Genomic DNA, 25,212 nt, shown 5'->3' on the forward strand with positions numbered 1-25,212 from the left:
CATGCCTACTGCACCTCTAAACATTTCATTAAATCCAATGATACAGCAAACATTCCCAAAATAAACTTAGATTGTATTGCAGTTTCACTTAACAGTCTATAAAATGCTGTGTTGTGACAGGTATCAACTATCCATTAGATACTGAATCAATTTTTCTTAAGCACTACTAACTGCTTGCTTTTCTTGAAGCTAGATCATTCTGAAAATTTCCTGTTAGACCTATGAGTGCGAACATATGGTTTCTGTCCTTCTCTGCCTGACTTATTTCACTTAGCATGACACCCTCAAGGTCCATCCACTTTCCTACAAATGGCCATGTTTCATTCTTTCTCATTGCCATGTAATACTCCATTGTGTATTCTGCACCCTTTTCAAAGCATCTTTATCACTGAGAATTATTTGTAAAAATTCCACTTTTTGATGTACAAGTCTATAAATAAAGGCCCCAAACCTGGCAAGATAGGAGGAGATAGGAGATGATAGAAGAAGATGATGCCAGGAAGATGATGCCAAGAAAGAAAGAAACTGCGTGAATCTCTCTCATTTTCCCGCCCACCGCTACCCCTTCAGGGAGCCCTGGACCAGCCCGAGCAGCCCTCTGGGCCTCCGGCAAAGGAATACTTTGCCAATGGCATTGCACTTGAGCTCTGATCTATAAGTGCAAGTCAAGTGGTGGGGAGTGTGCAGCTTTCACCAAGAAGCAGAAAAGAGGTAGCGGGTAAGTAGAGACAGAGGGTCTTTCCCAGCAACTTTACCCAAGCATAAGATTGACAGTGTTGAGACTATCATTCTTCTACAATCACATAGTGTATGTGTGTGTTTCCCATTAAATGCTTGAAAATATGATCATTTCAGTGATTCATGCAAATCATTCACTTACCAAAGGCACCATCCAAGTAAATGAAGAGTTCAAAAACACTGAAAGCTATGGTTGTGTGTGCTGGAAAAACAATAGCTTTGTCCCGTCCCTTGGGATTCTGCTCATCCATAAAATGAAACTATAGTAAATAAATAAATAAATAAATAACATTATTAAGGAGTATAACACATAAAGATAGCTTCTAGGAGAAAGAAAACAGTTCATATAATCTTACCATTAAGACAAAAACATTTCCCATTGAATTTAACTGTTTATACCAGAGGTCCAAGTCGTCCCCTGGGATCTCACCATCTAGGAAATACCACTCACCACTTTCTCACTAACATTGGCACTTAGTGCTCCCACAACAGTAATGCTCTCTGACATAGAAACCTTTTCTTTTCAACCACAAACCAACTGTTTAAGTGCTACAGTTGTTTTTCGCCTATCCTGTCTATTGTTCCAAAGCCCGCAGAGTTTTCAGCAGCTTTCCAAAGCAATCAACTTATTTTTCAGAGTAATCTCCAACAATTAAAGAAATGTTTCACTCTGTGGCCCTGAAATGATCCAATGTTAAACAATTTCAGTAGGCAGCAAACATAGCCACCGAACAGAACCTTTATTTGCAAAGGTTTTAAAAGTTTTTCAGTAAATCCTTTCTTTTTTTTAATTTTTTTATCATTTTTTTATTTTTAAAAATAGTTTATTGTCAAATTGGTTTCCATACAACACCCAGTGCTCTTCCCCACAAGTGCCCTCCTCCATCACCACCACCTCTTTTCCCCCTCCCCCTCCCCTTCAACCCTCAGTTCATTTTCAGTATTCAATAGTCTCTCAAGTTTTGTGTCCCTCTCTCTCCCCAACTCTCTTTCCCTCTTCCCCTCCCCCTGGTCCTCCATTAGGTTTCTCCTGTTCTCCTGTTAGACCTATGAGTGCAAACATATGGTATCTGTCCTTCTCCGCCTGATTTATTTCGCTTAGCATGACACCCTCGAGGTCCATCCACTTTGCTACAAATGGCCAGATTTCATTCTTTCTTATTGCCATGTAATACTCTATTGTATATATATACCACATCTTTATCCATTCATCAGGTGATGGACATTTAGGCTCTTTCCATGATTTGGCTATTGTAATGCTTGTTTATTTTTGAGAGGGTGTGTGTGTGAATGGGGGAGGGGTAGAGAGAGAAAGGAGACACAGAATCTGAAGCAGGCTCCAGGCTCTGAGCTGTCAGCACAGAGCCTAACGCGTGGGGCTCCAACCCATGAACCACGAGATCATGAGATGATGACTTGAGCCGAAGTCAGTCACTTAACCAAGTGAGCCACGCAGGCGCCCCTGAACCCCATCTTTCTAACAATTGGTTTTAACAAAACCAAGTCATTATTATGTATCATTATTATGTGAATGACAAAGACAAATAATACTGAGCTTTTTAAAAACTAAAAATAAATAAGTTCCAAGAGGTTTTTTATAAGTATTCAACACTGAATGAAGCATGTTTGGCCATTGACAATATTACTTTAGAAAACTTAAAAATATAAAATCAACTTTTAAAAATTCAAGTATACAGCACATCACTTAAAAATAAACTCAATGGGGGCACCTGGGTGGCTCAGTCGGTTGAGCGTCCGGCTTCGGCTCAGGTCATCATCTCACAGTTCGAGGGTTTGAGCTCCGCGTTGGGCTCTGTGCTAACAGCTCAGAGCCTGGAGCCTGCTTCAGATTCTGTGTCTCTCTCTCTGACCCTCCCCTGCTTGCGCTGTCTCTGTCTCTCAAAAATAAATTAAAAAAGACATTAAAAAATTAAAAAATAAATATATAAACTCAATGGGCACCTGGATGGCTCAGTTGGTTGAGCATCTGATTTCAGCTCAGGTCATGATCTTATGGTTCATGGGTTCTAACCCTGCATCAAGCTCTCTGCTGTCAGCCCAGAGCCTGTTTCAGATCCTCTGTCCCTCTCTTTGCCCCTCCCCTGCTCATGTTCTCTTTCAAAAATAAACATTTTAAAAATCATTAAAAATAATAAAAAAATAAAATAAAGAATTCAACATAAGCATTCTTAAAACATCATTTAAACGGCAATAGGAGGGACTCCAGTATGCATTATTTCATAAGGATTAGGGTTTTGTTTGCATTATGTTACACATGTAGAATCCAAATTTTCTTGGATTTTTAAAAAACTCTAAAAACCATCACTGTGCAAAATTTTATATACACTTGCAGCTCTTTAATCTCAACACTTGACAAAATACACACATCTCATTAGAAATTGAATACTCTGTAGAAATTCCCATTGCAGCTTCTTAGTAAGACAAACTTAACGAGCGTGGTTTACCCGCATGGCTTCCCCTCGGGTTCCAGCATGCACAGACAGCGAGCACTGTCGTGTGGTTTGAATGCTCTCCATGACCACGCACAGCACTGCCTTTCTGCTGCTTCGTGTCTGACGTATCAAGCTGTGGTCAAAATTAATTTTTCTAAATAAAAAAAAATAGATTCATAAGAATCTGTCACATCTAATTACATATAATTGTGTACATATTTGTTGTCACGTGTTACTCCTTCAGCGTCAACCTTAACTAAAAGTAAATCCAGGCAGGTCTAATACAAATTAGAAAGTATGCTCAAAGCAACTAATCTGCCTCTCCTGTTTTCTCTAAACATGCTTATTATAGGATTCTGTTGGAGGAGACTCCTTTAGTATATTTGTTTCAAGCAGATTAGTGCCTTCTTCTCATCTAATAATTTAGCACATGTGTACAGGGCCAAAGCAATTCAGTGGAACAACTAAAAATTCTGTTTAAACCATGGGGCACCTGGGTGGTTCAGTCAGTTAAGCGTCTGACTTCAGCTCAGGTCATGGTTTCGTGGTCTGTGAGTACCAGCCCTGCGTCCGGCTCTGTGCTGACAGCTCAGAGCCTGGATCCTGCTTCAGATTCTGTGTCTCCCTCTCTCTCTGCCCCTCTTCTGCTCATGTTCTTTCTCTCTCTATCTCAAAAATAAATAAACATTTAAAAAAGTTTTTTAATTCTGTTTAAACCAAATGATTTTGGATATCTACCCTTATCTAAAGCCTGGATATACTGATAATTTGTAGTATTTCAAACAAATGAAAGAACTAAATTCTGTTAGGCAATATATAGAACCTGAATGCTTTAAGCATCGTTTGTATTGAAGTTTATATAATCACGATATTTAATGAAAACACTGAGGTACATTAAGTATAATTCTACCGACCGTGTAGTAATTTCCTTGAGTAATGTTGACACTTCCACTTCATGTTTGGTCACCACACCAAATGAAGCTTTAACTGCAACAGAATCTGATCCAGTAACGTTAATTCCAACATCATTCACAATATGGTTGCCTCGCCTTCCATAGAGTGAAACATCTGATTCATCTTCATAATTCAGTAACTGATAAGATGAAATCCCTTTAAGAAAAGGAAATCAACATTTTTTAAATGTCTTGAATTCATTTAATATAGATTATATATAGTAATGCATTAATTTACTACTTAAGACTCCATTACACAAATGTTGAGAAAGGCAACATGTCAAGCCAAGATTTAAAATAGCAATTAACAACAAAAATAAGTACTTAATAGAGTACTTAAAAGAGAATTCAATTTCTTTGTTCTACCAACAGAGCTGTGTAAGCTTTAAGATCCATTGAGTGGTTGAAAGAAAAACAGATGTTAATAAGAAATAATTTGTCAGAATGTCAATTTGTTTTCTAATCGGTTTTAAGAAAACAGAAAGGAGAGGCAGATTATTAATGGCTTTTGAGCATACTTTCTAATTTGTATTAGACCCGCCTTGATTTACTTTTAGTTAAGCTGGACTGTAAATGACACATGACAGTAAGATACATTTCAGTTTACCAATTGCAATAACTGAGTCATAAGAAATAAGTTTAAATTACTTTCATCTCATGTGACCATGGAAATAGGTAATATCCCATTTTATAGATGAATAAATATATTATTTTGTCATATTCTAAGTTGATCTGGTTAAAACAATCTATAAAATAAGTGAAATAAAATTATGCAACAAATGACTTTACAAATATGTCAGAAAATTATTCAACCAATAAGATTGGATACTATACAAATTTTAGATATTATTAATCTTAATATTATTACTATCATAAGAAAAGTGGCTTATATCATGAAAATATGTAAATATTACAAACATAAGCAGTATATACAACCTGTTTAGATTGTCATCATATAGCTGAATGACTAGTCACTCTGAAACAGACATGAAAACTTACCCGCTGAAATTTCTCTGTCTCCTAGAAGAATATCTTTCAGTGTAAAAGGTGTTGAAGTAAATTTATATCTGGGAAAGAAAAAGCATCGCTTCTTTTTTACCACCAGACTTAGAGGTTGGTATTTGTCAGCCTCACTGAGGCTTGGAACAGGAACTAATCTCCCTCCATTTCCGACTTGCTTGACAAAGCTCTTGGTAGCAGCAGCAAACATATTAAGATGATATCAAAACATCATGAACTGCAACCCTTAGAAAACAGATCCATATTTTCAAAGAAAACCAGGCACAACCCTAAGCTTTCCTTGATTTTAAATATAATTAAATACATTAAAAATACAAAGCCTGGTTTCACCGAGTAGCTTACCAGTGTACAATTCACAACACTGTGTCCCCTGGTGTGCTCAGGTAATGAATTATAGATCAACCGTGTAAAATGATATACTGAAAGCAAGTTAATTTGGAATTGTGGTCTATAAGTCCTAAAATACACGTAGAAGCCTAACCATTTTAAACTACTTCCAATGTCCTTGATGAGGGCTATTGTTGATAGTAGTTTGCCAGTTTCGAGGAAACATCTAACCCTATGGGGAAAATGCAATTTTATTAGCCCTGGACACCATCTATAGTGGACCTACTCCAAAGAGAATCCCTTCACAAGTTTGCCATGCCAATTTTGGCAATAGTAAAGTGCTATTTTGAATCCTTATGGTGTAAAGTTCATTCATTTTCCTTCTTGTATACTACAAAATCAAGTAATTAATATTAATTAACATAAATTCATAGAATATAGGCAAGCAATTGTATGGAGATACTTAAGAAGTAACAAATGAAAGCCACATTGTATATATGTATTTATACATATATAAATGCATAAATAACTATAATTCTAATATATAAGTAACTATAAACTATGACTTAGGGCTTTCCTTTTTAATGTTTATTTATTTTTGAGAGAGAGACAGCATGGTCGGGGTAGGGACAGAGAGAGAGAGGAACATACAGAATCTGAAGCAGGCTCTAGGCTCTGAGCTGTCAGCACAGAACCCAACACGGGGCTTGAACCAGGAACTGTTAGATCATGACCTGAGCCGAAGTCATGAGCCAAAGCCAGAGGCTTAACCAACTGAGCCACCCAGGTGCCCCAGGAGTTTCTTACTCTGTAGCTCACACACAGACAACTCTTTGAAATAGTGCTGCATTTATTTTGTTTCATCATCATTATTTCATTTACTCAACCTTTAAAGAGAGCTATATAAAGTTTGGGCTTGTTTTCAAGATATTGTGGTAAAAAATAAGTTTCAGAAACAAATCTGAGTGCTGAATTATTGTATTGCCCTAATTTTGCGGATGTTAATATATTTTGAAATAGTGGCTGTGTGTACTTATGATAAGATACTCATTAAAACTTAACAATAGTAGTAATCGCTATAGATACATATACAGAGGGGATAGTGGGAGGAAGACAGAATAGACTTAATTCAAGCCTCTAATAATATAAATCAACTTGATTAGATTCTAAACACTGTTTTCATTTGCTTTCAAGCACCCAGGGCTCACAGGTAACCAAACCAAACCAAACCCAGAAAGAAAGTTTTTAGTAATGTCCCTTTGTGTGAACAGTACGGTGCAATCTTCAACAACATAGAGAAGGTACAGACAGGGAGTCATTTCTGTGGCTAGCAAATCTCTAAAGTGACACTTCTACGGTCGCGGTCTGACCCCCACCAAAGGCGGTGCATCCCAGGCAATCACAAATCACACTAGCAAAACAGGTGTGCAGAAACAGCGTTTAATTGGAGCCCACAGAAAAGCCTTCCTTTACACCTAAGGGGCCTTGCTCAAATCTGCTGGCCCAGCTTTCTTCTCGCGACGAAAGCCTAGAAACAATGGAGGGGGTCTCCGGACATCCCTGAGAGCTCCTCCAGGCAGGCCTCGGATCAGAAGAGCCCACGTCAGGGGCGGACAGACTGCGATTCGCAAGCTTAGGGTCCAGGCCCAGGGACGCTGCATAGTAATTTTGCATTTAGAATTTTGAAATCTTTTCCTTAAAGTGACGCAACCCCGGTTCCTAACCTCCCAGGGCTCCACCACCATAAAAGAAGCTGAGCTTCGGGCCTCACATATTGTGAGGCTTGCCGCCCGACAAGCCGCCTCTCTGGGCCAGAAACCGCCTCTGTTTAAGGACACAAAACTGCGGCCTCCTCAAGGTCGTGGAGGGACGGAAACAAGCACTCGAGAGCCGCCGGACTCAAGAGGGATGCGAGCGAGACCGAACGGAACCGGGCAGGCACCGGGAGAGGGGCGGAGTCTGAAAGAGAAGGGGCGGGCCGGGCGCCCAGGAGACTAGCAAACTGGTGGGCGGGTCCCGCCTTGGAGTGAGACCCGCAGCCCCGACAGCGAGGGGGCGTGGCCGGCGCTGCTGCACCGAGGCTCCGCCTTCGCCCGTCCCCTTCGCAAGAGGGACGCAAACCCGGAGGGAAAGGGGAGTCGGAGGAGGCGACGGCGGCTGCACCGCTGGAGCGCTCCTCTCGGGGACCGGCTGACCCGGGGAGCGAGGACGTCTCTCCGCAGCACTCTTCCGGCTGCCGCCAGACCGTCCCTTCTCGCTATGTCCCAGAGCAGGCATCGCGCTGCGGCCCCGCCGCTGGAGCGCGAGGACAGCGGGACCTTCAGGTCAGCGCCCGAACAGTCGGGGCCGAGCCGGGCAGGGCCGGGAGTGGTGGGCACAAGAGGCGGGGCGGGAGAGCCCCCTTTCCAGCGGCATTCTGGGTACAGCCCCCTCCCGACGCTCTAGCCCCCGCGGCTGCAGGCCGATTAGCGGGCCCTCGGCTCCGCCCTCTCGGCGGCGCGCGGGCCGGGGTCTGCAGCCTGGCCCCGCCCCTCTTGCGGCCTGGGTGTGCGCGCGAGGGGTGGGCGGAGATGGTCCGCGGCCACCGCCCGGGAGAGGTTTATGCGGGATTGGTCCTAAGAGGTAGCAACACCCGAGACCCCAGCGAATCCCTCCTACCCGCTTTCAAGTTATCTTCCTAAAGCCCCCTTTCACCTTGCCGGTTTCCGCCGCTGCGGGGCTCGGAGACTGGTGCGCTTTGCCATCGCTGGTGCTGGCCGCAGGGGAGCGTCGGCGCTTCCCGCATCACTGTTGGTAGCAATAGAAACCAGCCTCTGTATGCTTCTGCTTTCCTCCCCGCTTTGGCATGCGGAGCACACTTTTTCTGGTTTTTGCAGTTTGGGGAAGATGATTACAGCTAAGCCAGGGAAAACACCGATTCAGGTATTACACGAATACGGCATGAAGACCAAGAACATCCCGGTTTATGAATGTGAAAGATCCGATGTGCAAATACACGTACCCACTTTCACCTTCAGAGTAACCGTTGGTGACATAACCTGCACAGGTCTGTATGCTCAGTTAACCCCGATGACCATGTGGGTTGGCCGGCGAGACTTGATATTGCTTTTCAGTTCGGAAAAGTGCCCTTTTTAAACCTGGGACAGTTGTGAGCTCTTGAAACTGAGACCTCTCATCTCAGGTCATGGGGACTTTGCAACTTCATCTGATTCTCTTCCTCATTTCCTCCTCTCCAGATATCAAGAGAAGCTCAGAAACATGCCTTAGGATCCTCTTAGGGTTCTTCCAAGAATTAGGGAGAAGCAGGAAAGGTTCTTGGAGCAACCATAGCTGGGTCAGTAGGTGCTGACAAGTTTCATAGTTTCATGGATTATAGCAGATATTGGGAGACGTGATCCCAAAGTATTCTGAGCCTCTCCTCTCTTTGTCCATAGTGTCCATCTGCTTTTAGGCCCGTTGTGCTGCACTTGATTCTGTATCCAAGCAAAATGAGGAAGAAAGGGGGCTCAAATAGCGTATTTCATAGCTCCTTCTAGTTCTTGACTCTGTAGAGGTTTTGTAAGATGTCCTCTCCCTTAAAAAAATTTTTTTAATGCTTATTTTATTTTTGAGAAAGAGAGCACATGCAGGGGAGAGGCAGGGGGGGCGGGGGGAACGGAATCTGAAGTAGGCTCCAGGCTCCGAGCTGTCCGCACAGAGCCCAGTGCCCGACGTACCCCCAGTGTGGGGCTCAAGCCCAGGAACCATAAGATCACGACCTGAGCCAAAGTAGGAGGCTTAACTAACTGAGCCACCCAGGCGCCCCTCCTCTCCCCTTGTATACATGAGGAAATGAGTTCAGAGAGATTATCAGTAACATGCCCAGAGTCACACAGCAATGAAGTTTCAGAGTTCAGACTCCCCTTATTATGGTCTGTGAGCTTGAGCAAATGATAACTGAAGTTGCCCATTTGTAAATGTAGGCATTCTTTTTCTTATGTATCTATTTAATTGCAAACACAAAAAATATTGAATACTAAGTTTAATTTGGAAGAATACCCAAGAAAACAATTCCACAGGAAGGCTGGAGTTGCACCATCTGGTAAACGAAAGGCTTCATTTGCTTGGGTCCCTGAAAATCTGGAATCCACTATTTTCCTTGAAACTGCTTTAAGAAAATTTTGAGAGGTTTTTTTTTTTTTTGGTCTATTTGAGACCGGTGGATTGTACATGCTAGCTAGAAGTTTCCTTATGAGCCATACAATCATCGCATTACTCCTTTAGCGGATCTATTTTTAAATATTCAGTGAGAATTTAAGAAAAGAAAGGTCTTTTTCCCTTCCAGGTGTTTTAGAACAGAGATTAACAACCTATGACAACCAACCATTCTGTGTCGGTCCCCTACTCTCCCCACACGGTCCTGTCTTCCTGTGCAAGTTTATGCGCCTCTACAGCTTCTAATGCTCTCTAAAGGCTGATAATTCTGGAATCTCTGTCTTCAGCCCAGCTCCAGTTACAGAACATTCTATCCACCTGTGCTTGCTGGGCATCTTCACTTGGATGACACAAAGGCACCTGTTTCTTATTGTCCCGGACTGAATCCATCTCTTTTCCCTCAGATCTGTTCCCCCTCCATTCCCTAACTCAGTAAAGGTACCACCATCACCCATTTGCTCATAGTAGAGAGTTGAGTTTCATTTTCTTGACTCCCTCCCGACTCTCTGCCTCCTGCCTACTCTTCCACTCAATCTTACTTCCTAAGCATTTCTGGCACTGGCCTGCTTCCCTTCTCTTCCCATTGCTGTTGTCTGCGCTGTTGTCATCTCACACTTGGGCCACTGTCATCTTGCATTTGGGCCACGGCTGCTGTCGCACAGCTGCTCTCTCAGCTTCTAGTCTCAGGCTGTCCCTTCCTCAAATGACACTGGCATTCAAATCTATTCTTGTCCTTCTTACTCTTAAAATCCATTCGGTGGTTTGCCCATCATCCTCTGGATAAATAGAGGTTTCTTAATATGACTTAACAGCTTTGCTTCTCAAGCTGTGATAAGCAGCAGCATTAGTATCACCTGGGCACTTGATGCAAATGGTCTAGAATATCAGGCCCGGTGCCAGACCTGCTGGAGCAGATACATTTTAACAAAATTCCCAGGCAATTCCTAGGGACGTTAAAATTTGAGAAGCACAGATTTCAGAGACTGTTCTTTGACCTCCCTTCTTACCCTCCAACTCTGTAGCCTTTTATCTCAAAACTCATCTCCTTAACCATTAACCTACCCACCTGACTGGGGCTCTTGAAAACACCATGCTCTGTGTTGCCTCCAAACCTTTGCAGGTGTTCTTTCCTCGGCCTAGAATGCTCTTCCTAACCCCCAGCTCTCTTCACCTTACTAGCTCTTACTAATCTTTTATGTGCTCATTCAGTTGTTTCTTCCTGCATGAAAACATTCTGAGTCCTTCCCAAGAGTAGAGAAGCTACCTCTTGTGTGTGCTTCCCCTACAGTCTGCACTTAGGCTTATTGTAACACATACAACCGTGTTTCAGATGCCTGTTTACAGGCAAAATCCCACACCAGGCTGTGTGCTCTTTGAGCGCACCGATTCTGTTTCATATTGCACTGTATCTCCTTTCTTTCCTCCACACTGGAGAAACGGACCTCAGTACTTTGGTACCACTTTTGAAGGGTTCTCAACACCTAATTTGAACTCAGAAGGAAAACAATTGAATGTACTGTTTAGCAGGTGTGATTTCTTACTGAAATTGGGCTTCAATTTCCGTAATTAGGCCTACCCCCTGCAGCCCCATTGGCTGTTTAGGTAAGAGATACAGATTGTATGAAAGACACATATCATAAACCTTTCCTCTTCCCTGTATAAGTCTTCTCCCACTGTACCCAGCATGTATCCAGGACTGCTTAGCCAGACGGGGCTTTCATCCAGTATAGGAAGAATGATTAGGATGAAACTGTGCACATTTTGCTGTCAAACAGGGTTCGTATAAGTGGCTCTGCTCCCCTGGGGAAAACTGGCCACAGAAGAATTTCTCCTCTCTCTAGGAATAAGGCAAGGTACAATACTAAGTTTCATTTTTCATAAAGTGTGACATGGCCTACTTAATTACCACTTTATGTAATAAACATGTATAGATTTTTTAAATATAGGGATTCATAAAATTAAATTAAATGTTTAAAATCATGGGTTTTTTCATGTATTAATTTCATGTGGTGAATATTTTGTTACAGTATGTAATACATGTTTTTATTGCCTGTGTGTTTATATACAAAAACTGTAGTGACTGTTGTATTGTGCAAACAGCTATGCAAGCCTCACATTTTCACAGCATATACAGACATTTGTTTCTTAACCTTAATTCAGGTGAAGGTACAAGTAAGAAGCTGGCGAAACATAGAGCTGCAGAGGCCGCCATAAACATTTTGAAAGCCAATGCAAGTATTTGGTGAGCTAAATTTCTTTGTATTCTGCAGCTCAAAAATATCATGGCCGCGGTAAGATTCAAAGTTTGAACATGCTCACAAAAGCAACAAAGTGAACAGTTGTTAGTATTTAGCTCTAAAGTCCCATTTCCTTGTGAAAACCTATCACGATCAAAGACAACTTTATCCTTAAGAAATTCAATCCACCAATTAACTGTTAAATGAAAACTCTCGTGAAGTAGGCATTTTCCCCCTAATGGGATGCAGCAGTCGAAAAACCCCAGTTTTTCTGGCAAGTGTCTTTCTGTATTAAGACACTTAATAATTTGTACACTACAGAAAACAAGGCATGAAGTGGAAAAAGATCAGTGGAAAATAATACTCTTGGAAATTCTAATTTGAAAGGAGACAAAGAGATCTCCTTTTATTAGGGAATGTCTAACAAATACAAGAAGATGTGAAGGGGGATGTTAATTCTTGACATGGTTTTTCCAAAATGAATTTGTTACCACTTTAGGTGCTTTTGGAGAGTATTGGTCCCAGAGCATCTCGGGTAGCATTGGATGATGTCCTTTGGTTTCTGATGGCCACGTCCTGGGGCAGGCTGAGCTTTCAAATTCTTCTCTTTACATGCGCTCAGTTATTCTTGGAGTTCAGATTGGTCTGTTTGCTCATAGTTGACAGCAGAGGCTCATGAGAACTTAGAGTTTTTCTTCAGCCTCAAAACTTTTGCTTAGCATGTACTTAGGTTCTCATAATAGTGCTCCTCGCACTTCTAAGCCCTTTTAAGCCATTTGAGTAGTTTAGAGCGAAGCATTGACAAACTTTGGATCTCACAAAATGATGCTTGATTCTTTGGGGTCATACATTATAGTTGATTTATGCTGGCTTTCTAGACATGCCAAATGGCATGGTAGGTATTGGATTCTCCCCTTGCTGGTGATGACCATGCTATTTCTGTGCAGCCCAAAGGTCAACCCAAAGTGTTGAGTATATTTGTAGAAATGAGCGTACGGAGTGTCCTTTCTGCACATGGGCACTTCGCTTTGTCAGCAAAAAAGGCTAACTTTACTATATATTTGTGCTTCTTGACAGATAAGATGGGAATTACTAAGCTGTAATCAGGCCTAAAGTGACCTGATTTAATACAAAGACTTTCTCACTTCTCCATCACAATTAATTGGGTAGCTTCGGCATGCAGCATTGTAAGTGAATATTCATATCTCATCAGCCTATGTAAAGCTTGACATTCTGGCAGGTGGAAAAAAAACTTGAAGAAGGGCCAATAACTGAACCTCTTTTGTCACAGAAGAAATGACTCCTCAGTCGTGTAGGAGGTAGTAACCTTGAATGCAGCTTTATTCAGTGTTAGACCCTCATCACCCGACTAACCGGTAATTTTAAACTAGTTAGAAGAGAGTGTTCTCTTTTTCCCTAATCACAATCCCCACATGCTGGAACCAGATTCATGCAGGCTGTCTATTTGATGCAGGATATATGTAAATCTTAGGAGGATTGTGCTAGCATAGAGCAGATGATCTATCAAACAGATCTTTCTTCCATAGTTCTAGGAGGGGACAAAAAAACTTTATGACCTGTATCATTCACATTACCAGGCCAAATATCCTGATTAATTGTTAGTCTTCCTTTTGTGGTTGTAACAGTAGTATGCTTTATTGAAATACATTTTTATTGAGCACCTATTATATACAAAGCACTACAAGGCTTATGAAGGTAAGTAATACATAGGTCCTACCATCAAGGATTTGACAGTCTGAACACAGCAGAGGTGTGGTGAGGGATAGACACGTTACATGTATTTGTCAGAGAGTATAATTTATGGCAAAATAACTTGCCTAAGAAAGGGTCAACCCAAACGTTAATAACAGTTCCAAGGAGGGAGAGATTATGTTTCATTGGAGTAACAGGATAGGTTTCTTAGAGAAAGTGGCATTTGAGATACCTCAGATAATGGAGAGATCATATTCTCATTCAGGTGGGAAAGAAAGGCATTCCATGGAGAAGTGAGAGCAAAGGCATACGGGACTAAATAGGAAATGCTTGTCATTTATTTAATAGTTTAAGGAAAAGTACTTTGTTTTATAACACTTTAAAAAAATGTTTAGCTTTGCAGTTCCTGACCCCTTAATGCCTGACCCTTCTAAGCAACCAAAGAACCAGCTTAATCCTATTGGTTCATTACAGGTACGTCGCCGTTTTTCCTTACTTAACATTTTGTCTATTGAAGAAAGAGGTCATATATTGATAATATCACAAGGGCTGAAATAAGGAATAAATAACCTAAAGATAAGATGGTATATAATATTTTGTTTTCCCAGTTGTGATCATTAGATATTACAGCACTAACTTGAAATGATTTTCCTATTTATTTACGTTTTGGATTTTCTTCCATATACAGTATCTGCCTTTGGTTTGTGGAATTCTCATTTGACATCAACAGGACCTCAGTGCACATGGGTAGAGTGTTTTATACTTTAAGAATATTTCTTGCCACTCTTGTGACAAACCTCTTTCTACTTCTGTTAAGAACAGAAGACTTTATAAAGAACCCAAATCAGGTAGCCTAACTCAAGAAAGGAGAAGTAGTCTATTTGCTTATTCTGCAAAACAAACAACCTCAGCTTTGAATTTCTGCATGCGGAATATCCTTCTTGCAGATTATCCATGTGCTCTGTTGGACAACTCCCTCCCTGTTACCCAGCCAGTCCCTTGGTCCGTTTCTTTTTGAGTTTCTCCTTAGTGTTCTCCCCTGATCTTTCCTCAGCTTTGCCCAAGTCTGTCTGTTTGCCGCCTCTGCTCATCTTGCTGTTGTTGCAACGCAGTAGTTAGCTAGCTGTGGGCAGGAAGTCTGTAGCTAAGAGGGAGAGGCATTAGGACCTGAACGACAGTGAAGCCTGTAGATGCCCTCACTGATGTTCCCTGAGAGGGCAATAGTAGCTCCTCTCTGTGAGCTCTTTGATACTTGCTCACTATGGCTTACTGGAAGAACACCATTCCTGTCCTAGCAGTAAACTGCGTCAGTTTTCTATTGTGGGGGCTTGCAAGATATAAAAGGCAGGAGTATTTATGGGGGAATGTAGAGTCTTCCCCCATTTTTTCACTGCAGAATATTATTCCTTTCAAACATAGAAATAGAAATGGAATCAAAATCATGAAAGAATACCATTTATGTGATTGAGCCCCTGCATAAAAATTACTACTAAAGCCTCATCTCAACTTTCTAGGAATTGGCTATTCATCATGGCTGGAGACTGCCTGAATATACCCTTTCCCAAGAGGGAGGACCTGCTCACAAGAGAGAATATACCACAATTTGCAGGCTAGAGTCATTTATGGAAACGGGTAGTTACTTCTTTTTACTCTCTTACAATTGAAGACATTTGAAATATTTTCATATGATGAATGGCCATAGAAATTTCTCTTGTGATTTCCTTTCAAATATTTCTGTGGGGAAAAAATTGATACACTCCTATTCTACTGTCTCTTTCTGCAGTTGAACTTAAATATAAAAATTTGGCTTAAGAATTTTCCTACTTTTTTTAAAACCTTTTTTTTTTACATTTATTTATTTTTGAAAGAGAGGAGTGTGAGTGGGGGAGGGCAGAGAGAGAAGAAGACACAGAATCCAAAGTAGGCTCTAGCTAGGTCCTGAGCTGTCAGCAAGAGCCTGATGCAGGGCTCGAACCCATGAAACGTGAGATCATGACCTGAGCTGAAGTTGGACACTCAACTGACTGAGCCATCCAGGTGACCCAGAATTCTTATCCTTCTTAATTTCATATTTTTAAGAATCATGGAAAATCTTGTTAATGGAAAGTAGCAAATAATTGACTCTCGACACAGTTTGCATTGCTGTGTTAATGACTTAAAAATCATTTTAGAAAAAAGCAATAGTGAATCTTTTAGGAGTTTCAGCAGCTATTGTAGAAGATTGGAGGACTAGAAGAAGATCACATTTGAAGACAAGATGATGAATAAGAGGCTAGGTGGCAAAAAGTAATGTGAGAACAAAATAAAGTAGAAAATATCCTTTTGAATAGCAACTTTGATGTTGTAAAGGCCAGAAACTATGACGAAAAAGTCACTTAATAGAGTGCTAAGGAGGGTTCCTATTTTCACTTCTCCAGCATGTTTCTATCATTCTTAAAATGGTATGAAATGGAATATGAAATGGCTAGATAGTAGTTTCAAGTAGTAAGCAACTGTTTGCCCTTGAGAGGCAGTGTGGACGGATGCAGAAAGCACTGGACCGGACGTGGGAACGTCTACTCCCATTCTTGATGCAGTCCTTGGTATGCAAAGGTAGAATGATCACTTAATCCCTCTGGGCCTCAGTTTTTAAATCTATAAAACAAAAAGCATGGAAGTAGATGATACTTATGATGTCTTTCAACTGCAGTTATCTCCTAAGCCCTTTTTATTCATGTTAAAGAAAGAAATTCCAAGGGCCCCTGGGTGGCTCAGTCAGTTAAGCGTCTGATTTTGGCTCAGGTCATGATCTCACGGTTCGTGGGTTCGAGCCCACATCAGATTCAGTGCAGACAGCTCAGAGCCTGGAGCCTGTTTCAGATTCTGTGTCTCCCTCTCTCTCTGACCCTCCCATGCTCGTGCTGTCTCTCTCTCTGTCTCTCAAAAATAAATAAAAAAACAGAAAAAAATTAAAAAAGAAATTCCACATAACTGTCAATGTATACAAGATTGTAAGCAAGAAGTAGCATCAAGAGATAAGAGTTGTAATTCAAATATACCTTGGTAAATTTGAATGCTTGGTCAGAATTAAACCAAATGAGATTCATTAAAGCTAGGCATAGGGAAAAAGAGCTGTTACAAACAACGTATAACTATTAAAGATAGTAAAAGTTTATTAAAGATAATCTGCCAAAGAAGTGCCTTCAAAAATCTAAGAATTAATAGTTCTATGACGTACACCAAGCAAAGACAGCAAGTTAACAAAAGACTAGTGTATAAAAGTCATGAAATTGTTCTCTGATCAAAAACAATACTTCATAAATATGATTATTATTCTCTGTGGACATTAATTTCTTTCCTAAACCTACCTTTTTTTTTTAATTATTTAGGAAAAGGGGCATCAAAAAAACAAGCCAAGAGAAATGCTGCTGAGAAGTTTCTTGCCAAATTCAGTAATATTTCTCCGGAGAACCACATTTCTTTAGTGAGTAATGATCAAGACATCTATAATGTCAATGTGATTAAGCATCTCTTACTGTACAGGAAATTTCCCTAGATTCCTTCCTGTATAGACGCTTCAGAGTTGCAATTTTTAAAAATCTCTTTACTGTTCAGTTCTATACCACCCCAATTTTAGCTGTCACAGGGTGACTAGGTAAGAGGGCTTGGGAGACCCAATCAAATTCAAAATCATACGATGGAATCTAAAATAATAGGCCAGTAGTGCCGTTTTTGCCTTCAAATTGACAATGCATTGCCATCCCTTTGTTCATTCATTCATTTATCCACTCAGCAAACAGTGAGCTCATACTGTGTGCCAAACTTTGTGTCATGTACTGTGCATACTGTGAATAAGACAGTTTCTGCCCCTACGGAATTTGTAGCCTACTGAAAGAGAAGAGACCCCAACAGACTGGTTCATAGAGAGGGTGCTCGGGAACACAGGAGAAGGATCCAGCCCAGATTGGGGGTTTCAGGAAGACTTCTTGAAGGAGGTAATACCTAAGCCAAGACCTGTAAGATGAGAACGGGAAAAGAAGCCCAAAGAGAAAAAAAGGCACGTACAGAGACCTAGCAGTAAAATATTACATGCCATCTGGGAATCCTACCTAGTTTAGTGTGGATGGAGTAAAGGTTTGGAGGAGGCTGTCTCAAACAGCGAGGCCAGAAAGGCAAAGAGGCATTAAATCTGGAAGGGACTACTATAGTAAAGAGATTAAATTTTACCACGAGGGTAGAGCAAGGTCATTAAAGAATTTTAATCCTGAAAGGACAAGGACGGGATTAGAAGGGGAGTCACTGGCTGCGCTGTGGTGAGTGAATGAGTCTTAGAGACTGCTAGAATCTTGTTACAGAAAATGAATGAGAAATGATGGTGGCCTCTGCTAAACTGGTGGCAGTTGAAATGGTCAGTGTAAAATTATTTCAAAAGCCAGAGTGAATGGTGCCTGGTAACTGACTGGGTGTGGGGAGTGAGGAAAAAGGAGAAAATAAACGTTTTTAGATTGGCAACTGAGGAGATGGTGGCACCACTTAATAATATGGGGAAGAAAGAAGATGAGTGAGATTTGAGGGCGAGAAGACATTGAGTTAAATGCAGAATATATTGAATCTGAAGTGTTTGTAGACTACATTAAGTAAAGATAGTGAGTAGGCAGTTGAGCAAACAAATATAGCGTATGTGCTGCCAAAGCGAGCACTGAGCAAACAAATATAAAGCTTACAAGGTTAGGCTACACATGACCTGTTACTTGAGATTCTGCTATTTAGTGATAAGTACATCTTGTACATTATCTGAGCATTTATTAGGTAGGGGATGAAAAGTGAAGATTATTGCAGTGCCAAGTTTATGATAAAATAAGTGCTCATTCATAGAGAAAAAAAGTCAGAGATATACACAAATTAATAGAATTTTGGCTTTACATTTTTAATCGAAAAACATAAAACATTGCATTCACTTCTTTTAAAATTGTGTCAGAGATGACAGTGGAATCACAAAGCACAGATTGGTTTATAAGTGAATTCTATTAAATCTTCAAGGAAGAGATGACTTCCAATGCTGTTTTTTTATTTATTTATTTATTTTAAAAAAATTTTTAACATTTATTTATTTTTGAAAGACAGAGAGAGACAGATCATGAACAGGGGAGGGTCAGAGAGAGAGGGACACACAGAATTGGAAGCAGGCTCCAGGCTCTGAGCTGTCAGCACAGAGCCCAAAGCAGGGCTTGAACCCACGAACTGTGAGATCATGACCTGAACCAAAGTCGGACACTCAACCGACTGAGCCATCTAGGCGCCCCACTTCCAATGCTATTTAAACTTTTTCAGAGAATACATCTATAACATAAGGGAAACTTCTAAATTTGTTTTAAAAAACAACACTAACATCAAAACCTGACAATAGCAAATCCTGATGGAAAAATATATGGATTAATCTCTCTTATAGTGAAAAACCTTAATAATATATTCAGTGGAACAATAAAAGAATAATATACCATAGACAAGTTGGGTTTATTTCAGGAATGCAAGGATATTTAAAGGTTGGTAAACCTGTTACTATAATTAATCACATTAATGGGTCAGATAAAAAAATCTTCTCAATGAGTGCCAAAAAGATACTTGGCAATCATTGATAAACACTGTTAAAATATCCCTATTGTGATTCAAAATATATTACCCCCTCCCAAAATCAAAATCATAGTTACATGTTTACTTATTACATCCCTTTCTATTAATTTCAGAAATAAGATAAGGAGCTCCACTAATGCCATTTTTTTAACCTTGTTCTAGAAGTACCAATCAATATAATTAGACAATAGAAAACAATAAGAAGTTGAAAATCAAAAAAGAGGAGATAAAAATGACCATTAGCTGCAAATAATATGATTGTGTTCCTATAAAATCCTGTAAAAGAAAACCTGCTAGAATAAGAGAATTCATCAAGGTAATTGATCATAAAATTAATATATAAAATCAATAGCTTTTTCATATTATTTATAGTTATGAAAGGAACCACCAGAATAATTAAAGAGGAAAGTTAAAAATTGCTTCTGGAAAGGGGACCAAAGGTAGGGATGGAGCAAGCCTCAGGATTGTTGCTTTTATAATTCTGTATTATTTGACTTTTTGTTCTCTGTGTATATTACTTAGCAAAACTTGGGGCACCTGGGTGGCTCAGATGGTTAAGCGTCTGGTTTCAGCTCAGGTCATGATCTCACGGTTCGTGGGTTTGAGCCCCGTGTCGGGCTCTGTGCTGACACCTAGCTCAGAGCCTGGAGCCTGCTTCAGATTTAGTGTCTCCCTCTCTCTCTCTCTCTGACCCTCTCCTGCTCGCACTGTCTGTCTCTCAAAAAAACAAAAACAAAAACAACTTATGCAGCTTGGTAACATTGATCATTTTATAGCAAAATAGAAATCTGGCTTAAAGTGTACTAGAAAGAAATCAATAATTTATCCATTTACAGATATTAAGAGGTGGAATAAGAATGATCTTATTTTCAACAACAGAAAAGAGGATAATGTGTTGGGGAATGAAGTTAAAATGAAATGTGTAGGACCTATGTGAAAAAAACTTTAAAAGTTTACTGAAGGATTTAACAGAAATTGAATAAATGTAAAGCTATTTCTTTATTATCAATAGGAAGACTCAGTATTGTTAATATAGTACATTAAAAGGTGATATAGTCTCAAAATCTACTGGAATTCAGGGCACCTGGGTGACAGTTGGTTAAGCATCCGACTCTTGATTTTAGCTCAGGTCATGATCTCCCTGTTGATAAGATCAAGTCTCACATCAGGCTCTGTGCTGACAGCATGGAGCCTTCTTAGGATTCCCTCCCTCCCTCCCTCCCTCCCTCCCTCCCTCTCTCTCTCTCTCTCTCTCTCCCCCTCCCTCCCTCCTTCCCCCCTCCCTCCCCCTTTCTCTGCCCCTCCCTTGTTTATTCTCTTTCTCTTAAAATAAATAAACTTTAAAAAAACAAGTAAACAAAAAATCTACCAGAATTTATTTTGGATCTCAATACAGGTTTATTGCATTTATCCAGAAAAACAAACTCCCAAAAGAATAGCCAAGAAAACTGAAAAGAAAGAGTGCCAAAGGTGGGGCTGTAGCTTGCCAGATTTATACTGTAAATCTATAGTGTTAAACACACACTGGTGCAGGAATAGAGGATAAAATAGAGAGCCCGTGTGTGGACAGTAAACCATATAGGAGTATCGTATATGGTAATAGTGAGACTTCAAATCAATGGGCAAGCGGATGGATTATTCAATAAATGATATAGAAGCAACTGAACAGCCACATTTGCACGGAGGAGGGGAGAGGAAGGTATAAATATTTGTGCGTGTGTGACATATTTAGGTTGCTCCCTTATTCCTTATATCTAAATAAGTTTTAGGTGGATCAAAAACGTGAACATAACAATTGACAGGCTCTGTGCTGACAGCTCAGAACTGGAGCCTGCTTTAGATTGTGTGTCTCCCCCTCTCTCTCTGCTCACACTCTGTGTCTCTCTCTCTCAAAACTAAGCATTAAAAAAAAGTGTGACCATAAGAATTGAAACCAAGTATGAGAAAACTTGGAAGAGCTTTTCTTTTTAAAATTGTTAGCAAAGAGAAAAACATTTTAGTATAACTTATAAGCTATAAAGTAATATAAGATTTATAAATTTGACTACACAAAACCTATTAGACAGCAATAAAATCTGTAAATAAAACCAAGAATAAGAAAGTGAGAAGAAATTATTTTGAACACTGGCCTACATATGGATGTTTTCTGTACCGCATACAAAGCTCTTAAACATCAATAAAAAAGATAACCCTGTAGAAGAAATACAAATGGTTAAAAAGAATGATCAGCTTTGTTCATGAACATAAACCTTTTGGATTGATGAAACCTACATACAAAGTTCGATAGCACCTGCTGTTGGCGGGGGTATCCGAAAACAAGCACCCTCCAAGATTGCTGATGGACGTATAAACTGCTTTAGAAATCAGTCTGGAAGTATTTATCAAAATTAAAAGCATAAATGTTCATTGACTCAGTTCTACCTCCAGAAATTATTCTACAGATAAAGTCATCCAAATGCAAAAGAGTTTTATTGTAACATTGGTAGTAAAAGCAAGAAATCAGAAATAACCTAAAACCCATGATTGAAGACTGGTAAGATAAATATGGTGCCTATATGTTCATTGACATTAGAAAAATGAACAAGCTGTAGAAGAGTAAGCTATCATTTTTGTTTAAAAAAAAAGATTGTGTCTGAATTTGGAACAGTTATTGAAGGATATTGAAGGAATGTTTTAACATGAAGTACTTCTGGAAGGGAAACCTAAGTCTTCTGGGTAGAGATGGTAAGCAAAAGAGACTATTTTTCATTATATATTTGTTCCTATTGCAATTACTATATCAAAGAATTATGATTTTTAAAAAACAAATTTTAAATTCCAACCAAGGAATATAAAATTCTATTTAAAGACCCCGAATAGCCAAATTAATGTTGAATGCATCACAATTCCAGACTTCATGCTGTATTACAAAGTTGTAATCATCCAGACAGGTACTGGCACAATGACAGACACATTGATCAATGGAAAAGAATACAGAACCCAGAAATGGACTCACAAATGTATGGCCAATTAATCTTTGACACAGCAGGAAAGAAAAAGCAATGGAAAAAAGACACATCTCTTCAAATATTGGAAAAACTAGACAGCAACATGCAGAAGAATGAAACTGGACTGTGTTCTTATACCATATACAAAAACAAATTCAAAATTGAATGAAGACCTACAGAAAACCATCAAAACCCTAGAGGAGAAAACAGGTAGCAACCTCTTCGACCTTTACCATACCAACTTCTTACTTGACATGTCTCCAGAGGCGAGGGAAACAAAAGCAAAAATGAACTACCAGGACCTCATTGAGATGAAAAGTTTCTGCACAGTGAAGTAACCATCAACAAAACTAAAAGGCAACCAACAGAATGGGAAAAGATATTTGCAAATGACATGTCGAGTAAAGAGTTAGTATCCAAAATCTATAAAGAACTTATCAAACTCAACACCTAAAAAACAATTCAGTGAAGAAATGGGCAGAAGCCATGAATAGACACTTCTCCAAAAAAGACATCCAGATGGCCAACAGACACATGAAAAGATGCTCAACATCACTCATCATCAGAGAAACACAGGTCAAAACCACAATGAGATACCACCTCACACCAGTCAGAGTGGCTAAAATTGGTAACTCAGGCAAAAACAAATGTTGGCAAGGATGCAGAGAAAGGGAAACACTTTTGCACTACTGGTGGGAATGCAAACTGATGCAGCCATTTTGGAAAACAGTATGCAAGTTCTTCAAAATATTAAGCATAGAACTACCCTATGAGCCAGCAACTACAGTACTAGGTATATATCCAAAGGATACAAAAATGCTGATTCAAAGGGGGCACAAGTACCCCAATGTTTATAGTAGCATTATCAGCAATAGCCAAACTATGGAAAGGACCCAAATATCCATTGATGAATGGGTAAAGAAGATGTGATTGTGTGTGTGTGTGTGTGTGTGTGTGTGTGTGTGTGTGTGTGTGTAGAGAGAGAGAATATTACAAAAGTATTCAAAAAGAATGAAGTCTTGCCATTTGCAATAATGTGGGTGGAACTAGAATGTATTATACTAAGTAAAGTAAGTCAGGAAAAAGACAACTATCTTATTTTTTCACTCCTACATGGAATTTGAGAAACACAATAGATGAACATAGAGCAAGGGAAGGAAAAATGAAAAGAGAGGAATAAGGCAAACCATAAGAGACAAATACAGAGTATAGAAGGTTGCTAGAGGATGTGGGTTGGGGGATGGGCTAAATGAGTGATAAGCATTAAGAGGGCACTTGTTAGGATGAGCACTTGGTGGTACACGTAAATGATGAATCACTAAATTCTACTCCTGAAACCAATACTACACTATGTATTAACTAGAATTTAAATAAAAACTTAAAAATCACAATTTTATCAGTAAAAAATTCTATTTAGTAAATTTTGCAGGTTATTCTGCTCTATATACTGGCCATCCCTGTGATCTGTTTGAAAATTCCTTAACCTCTGTTAGGCTCATTAATAAATAAGACTAAGATTTTGTATCCTGTGACTTTGCTGAATTCATGTATCAGTTCTTGCAGCTTTTTGGTGGAGTCTGAAAGAGTGTATGTCATCTGAAAAAAGTGAAAGTTTGACTTCTTCTTTGCCAATTTGGATGCCTTTTGATTTGCTTTGTTGTCTGATTGCTGAGGCTAGAACTTCCAACACAATGTTAAACAACAGTGGTGAGAGTGGACATCCCCATCGTGTTCCTGATCTCAGGGGGAAAGCGCTCAGATTTTTCCCCATTGAGGATGATATTAGCTATGAGCTTTTCATATATGCCTTTTATGATGTTAAGGTGTGTTCCTTCTATCCTGATTTTCTTGAGGGTTGCATTTCTATACACCAATAATGAAGCAACAGAAAGAGAAATCAAGAAACTGATCCCATTTATCATTGCACCAAGAACCATAAAATACCTAGGAACAAACCTAACCAAAGATGTCAAAGATCTGTATGCTGAAAACTATAGAAAACTTATGAAAGAAATTGAAAAAGACACCAAGAAATGGAAAAACATCCCATGCTCATGGATTGGAAGAACAAATATTGTTAAAATGTCAATAATACCCAAAGCAGTCTACACATTCAATGGAATCCCAATCAAAATTGCACCAACATTCTTCTCAAAGCTAGAACAAACAATCCTGAAACTTGTATGGAATCACAAAAGACCTAGAATAGCCAAAGTAATGTTGAAAATGAAAACCAAAGTGAGAGGCATCACTATCCCAGACTTTAGCCTCTACCACAAAGTTGTCATCATCAAAACAGTACAATATTGGCATAAAAACAGACACATAGACCAGTGGGATAAAATAGAGAACCCAGAATTGGACCCACAAATGTCTGGCCAACTAATCTTTGACAAAGCAGGGAAGAGTGTCCAACAGAAAAAAGACCGTCTCTTTAGCAAATGGTGCTGGGAGAACTGGACAGCAACATGCAGAAGAATGAAACTGGACCACTTTCTTACACCACACACAAAAATAAACTCAAAATGGGTGACGGACCTAAATGTGAGACAGGAAACCATCAAAACCCTGGAGAATAAAACAGGCAACAACCTCTTTGACCTCAGCTGCAGCAATTTCTTGCTCTACATGTCTCCAAAGGCAAGGGAATTAAAAGCAAAAATGAGCTGTTAAGACCTCATCAAGATAAAAAGCTTCTGCACAGTAAAGGAAACCATCAACAAAACTAAAAGACAACCAACAGAATGGGAACAGATATTTGCAAATGATGTATCAGATAAGGGTTAGTATACAAAATTTAGAAAGAGTTTACAAAACTCAACACTCAAAAAGCAAATAATACAGTGAAGAAATGGGCAGAAGCCATGAATAGACACTTCTCCAAAAAAGACATCCAGATGGCCAACAGACACATGAAAAGATGCTCAACATCACTCATCATCAGGGAAACACAAATCAAAACCACACTGAGATATCACCT

The 25,212-nt window shown here is 39.6% G+C and overlaps 2 protein-coding genes across 3 annotated transcripts in view; one reads left to right on the forward strand and one right to left on the reverse strand.

The window, feature by feature from the left end:
* The window catches only part of PJVK (pejvakin), an 8,195-nt gene extending 2,841 nt beyond the window's left edge, over nucleotides 1-5,354 (reverse strand). Inside the window, exons 1-4 of the mRNA XM_029934320.1 lie at nucleotides 5,144-5,354; nucleotides 4,106-4,301; nucleotides 3,204-3,345; nucleotides 881-998 (exon numbers count right to left, since the gene is read on the reverse strand). Coding sequence (XP_029790180.1) covers nucleotides 881-998; nucleotides 3,204-3,345; nucleotides 4,106-4,301; nucleotides 5,144-5,354 — 667 coding nt within the window. The remainder of the gene's footprint in view (nucleotides 1-880; nucleotides 999-3,203; nucleotides 3,346-4,105; nucleotides 4,302-5,143) is intronic.
* Nucleotides 5,355-7,597: 2,243 nt separating this feature from the next.
* Nucleotides 7,598-25,212, forward strand: part of PRKRA (protein activator of interferon induced protein kinase EIF2AK2) — a 25,743-nt gene continuing 8,128 nt past the window's right edge. For both annotated transcript variants that reach the window (XM_029932968.1, XM_029932969.1), the window contains exons 1-6: nucleotides 7,598-7,815; nucleotides 8,368-8,537; nucleotides 11,846-11,927; nucleotides 14,031-14,109; nucleotides 15,150-15,267; nucleotides 17,004-17,098. In XM_029932968.1, the coding sequence (XP_029788828.1) occupies nucleotides 7,751-7,815; nucleotides 8,368-8,537; nucleotides 11,846-11,927; nucleotides 14,031-14,109; nucleotides 15,150-15,267; nucleotides 17,004-17,098 (609 nt within the window). In that variant the 5' untranslated portion in view covers nucleotides 7,598-7,750. The remainder of the gene's footprint in view (nucleotides 7,816-8,367; nucleotides 8,538-11,845; nucleotides 11,928-14,030; nucleotides 14,110-15,149; nucleotides 15,268-17,003; nucleotides 17,099-25,212) is intronic.

Source organism: Suricata suricatta, chromosome 3 (genome assembly GCF_006229205.1).
Source record: "Suricata suricatta isolate VVHF042 chromosome 3, meerkat_22Aug2017_6uvM2_HiC, whole genome shotgun sequence".
NCBI lineage: Eukaryota > Metazoa > Chordata > Mammalia > Carnivora > Herpestidae > Suricata > Suricata suricatta.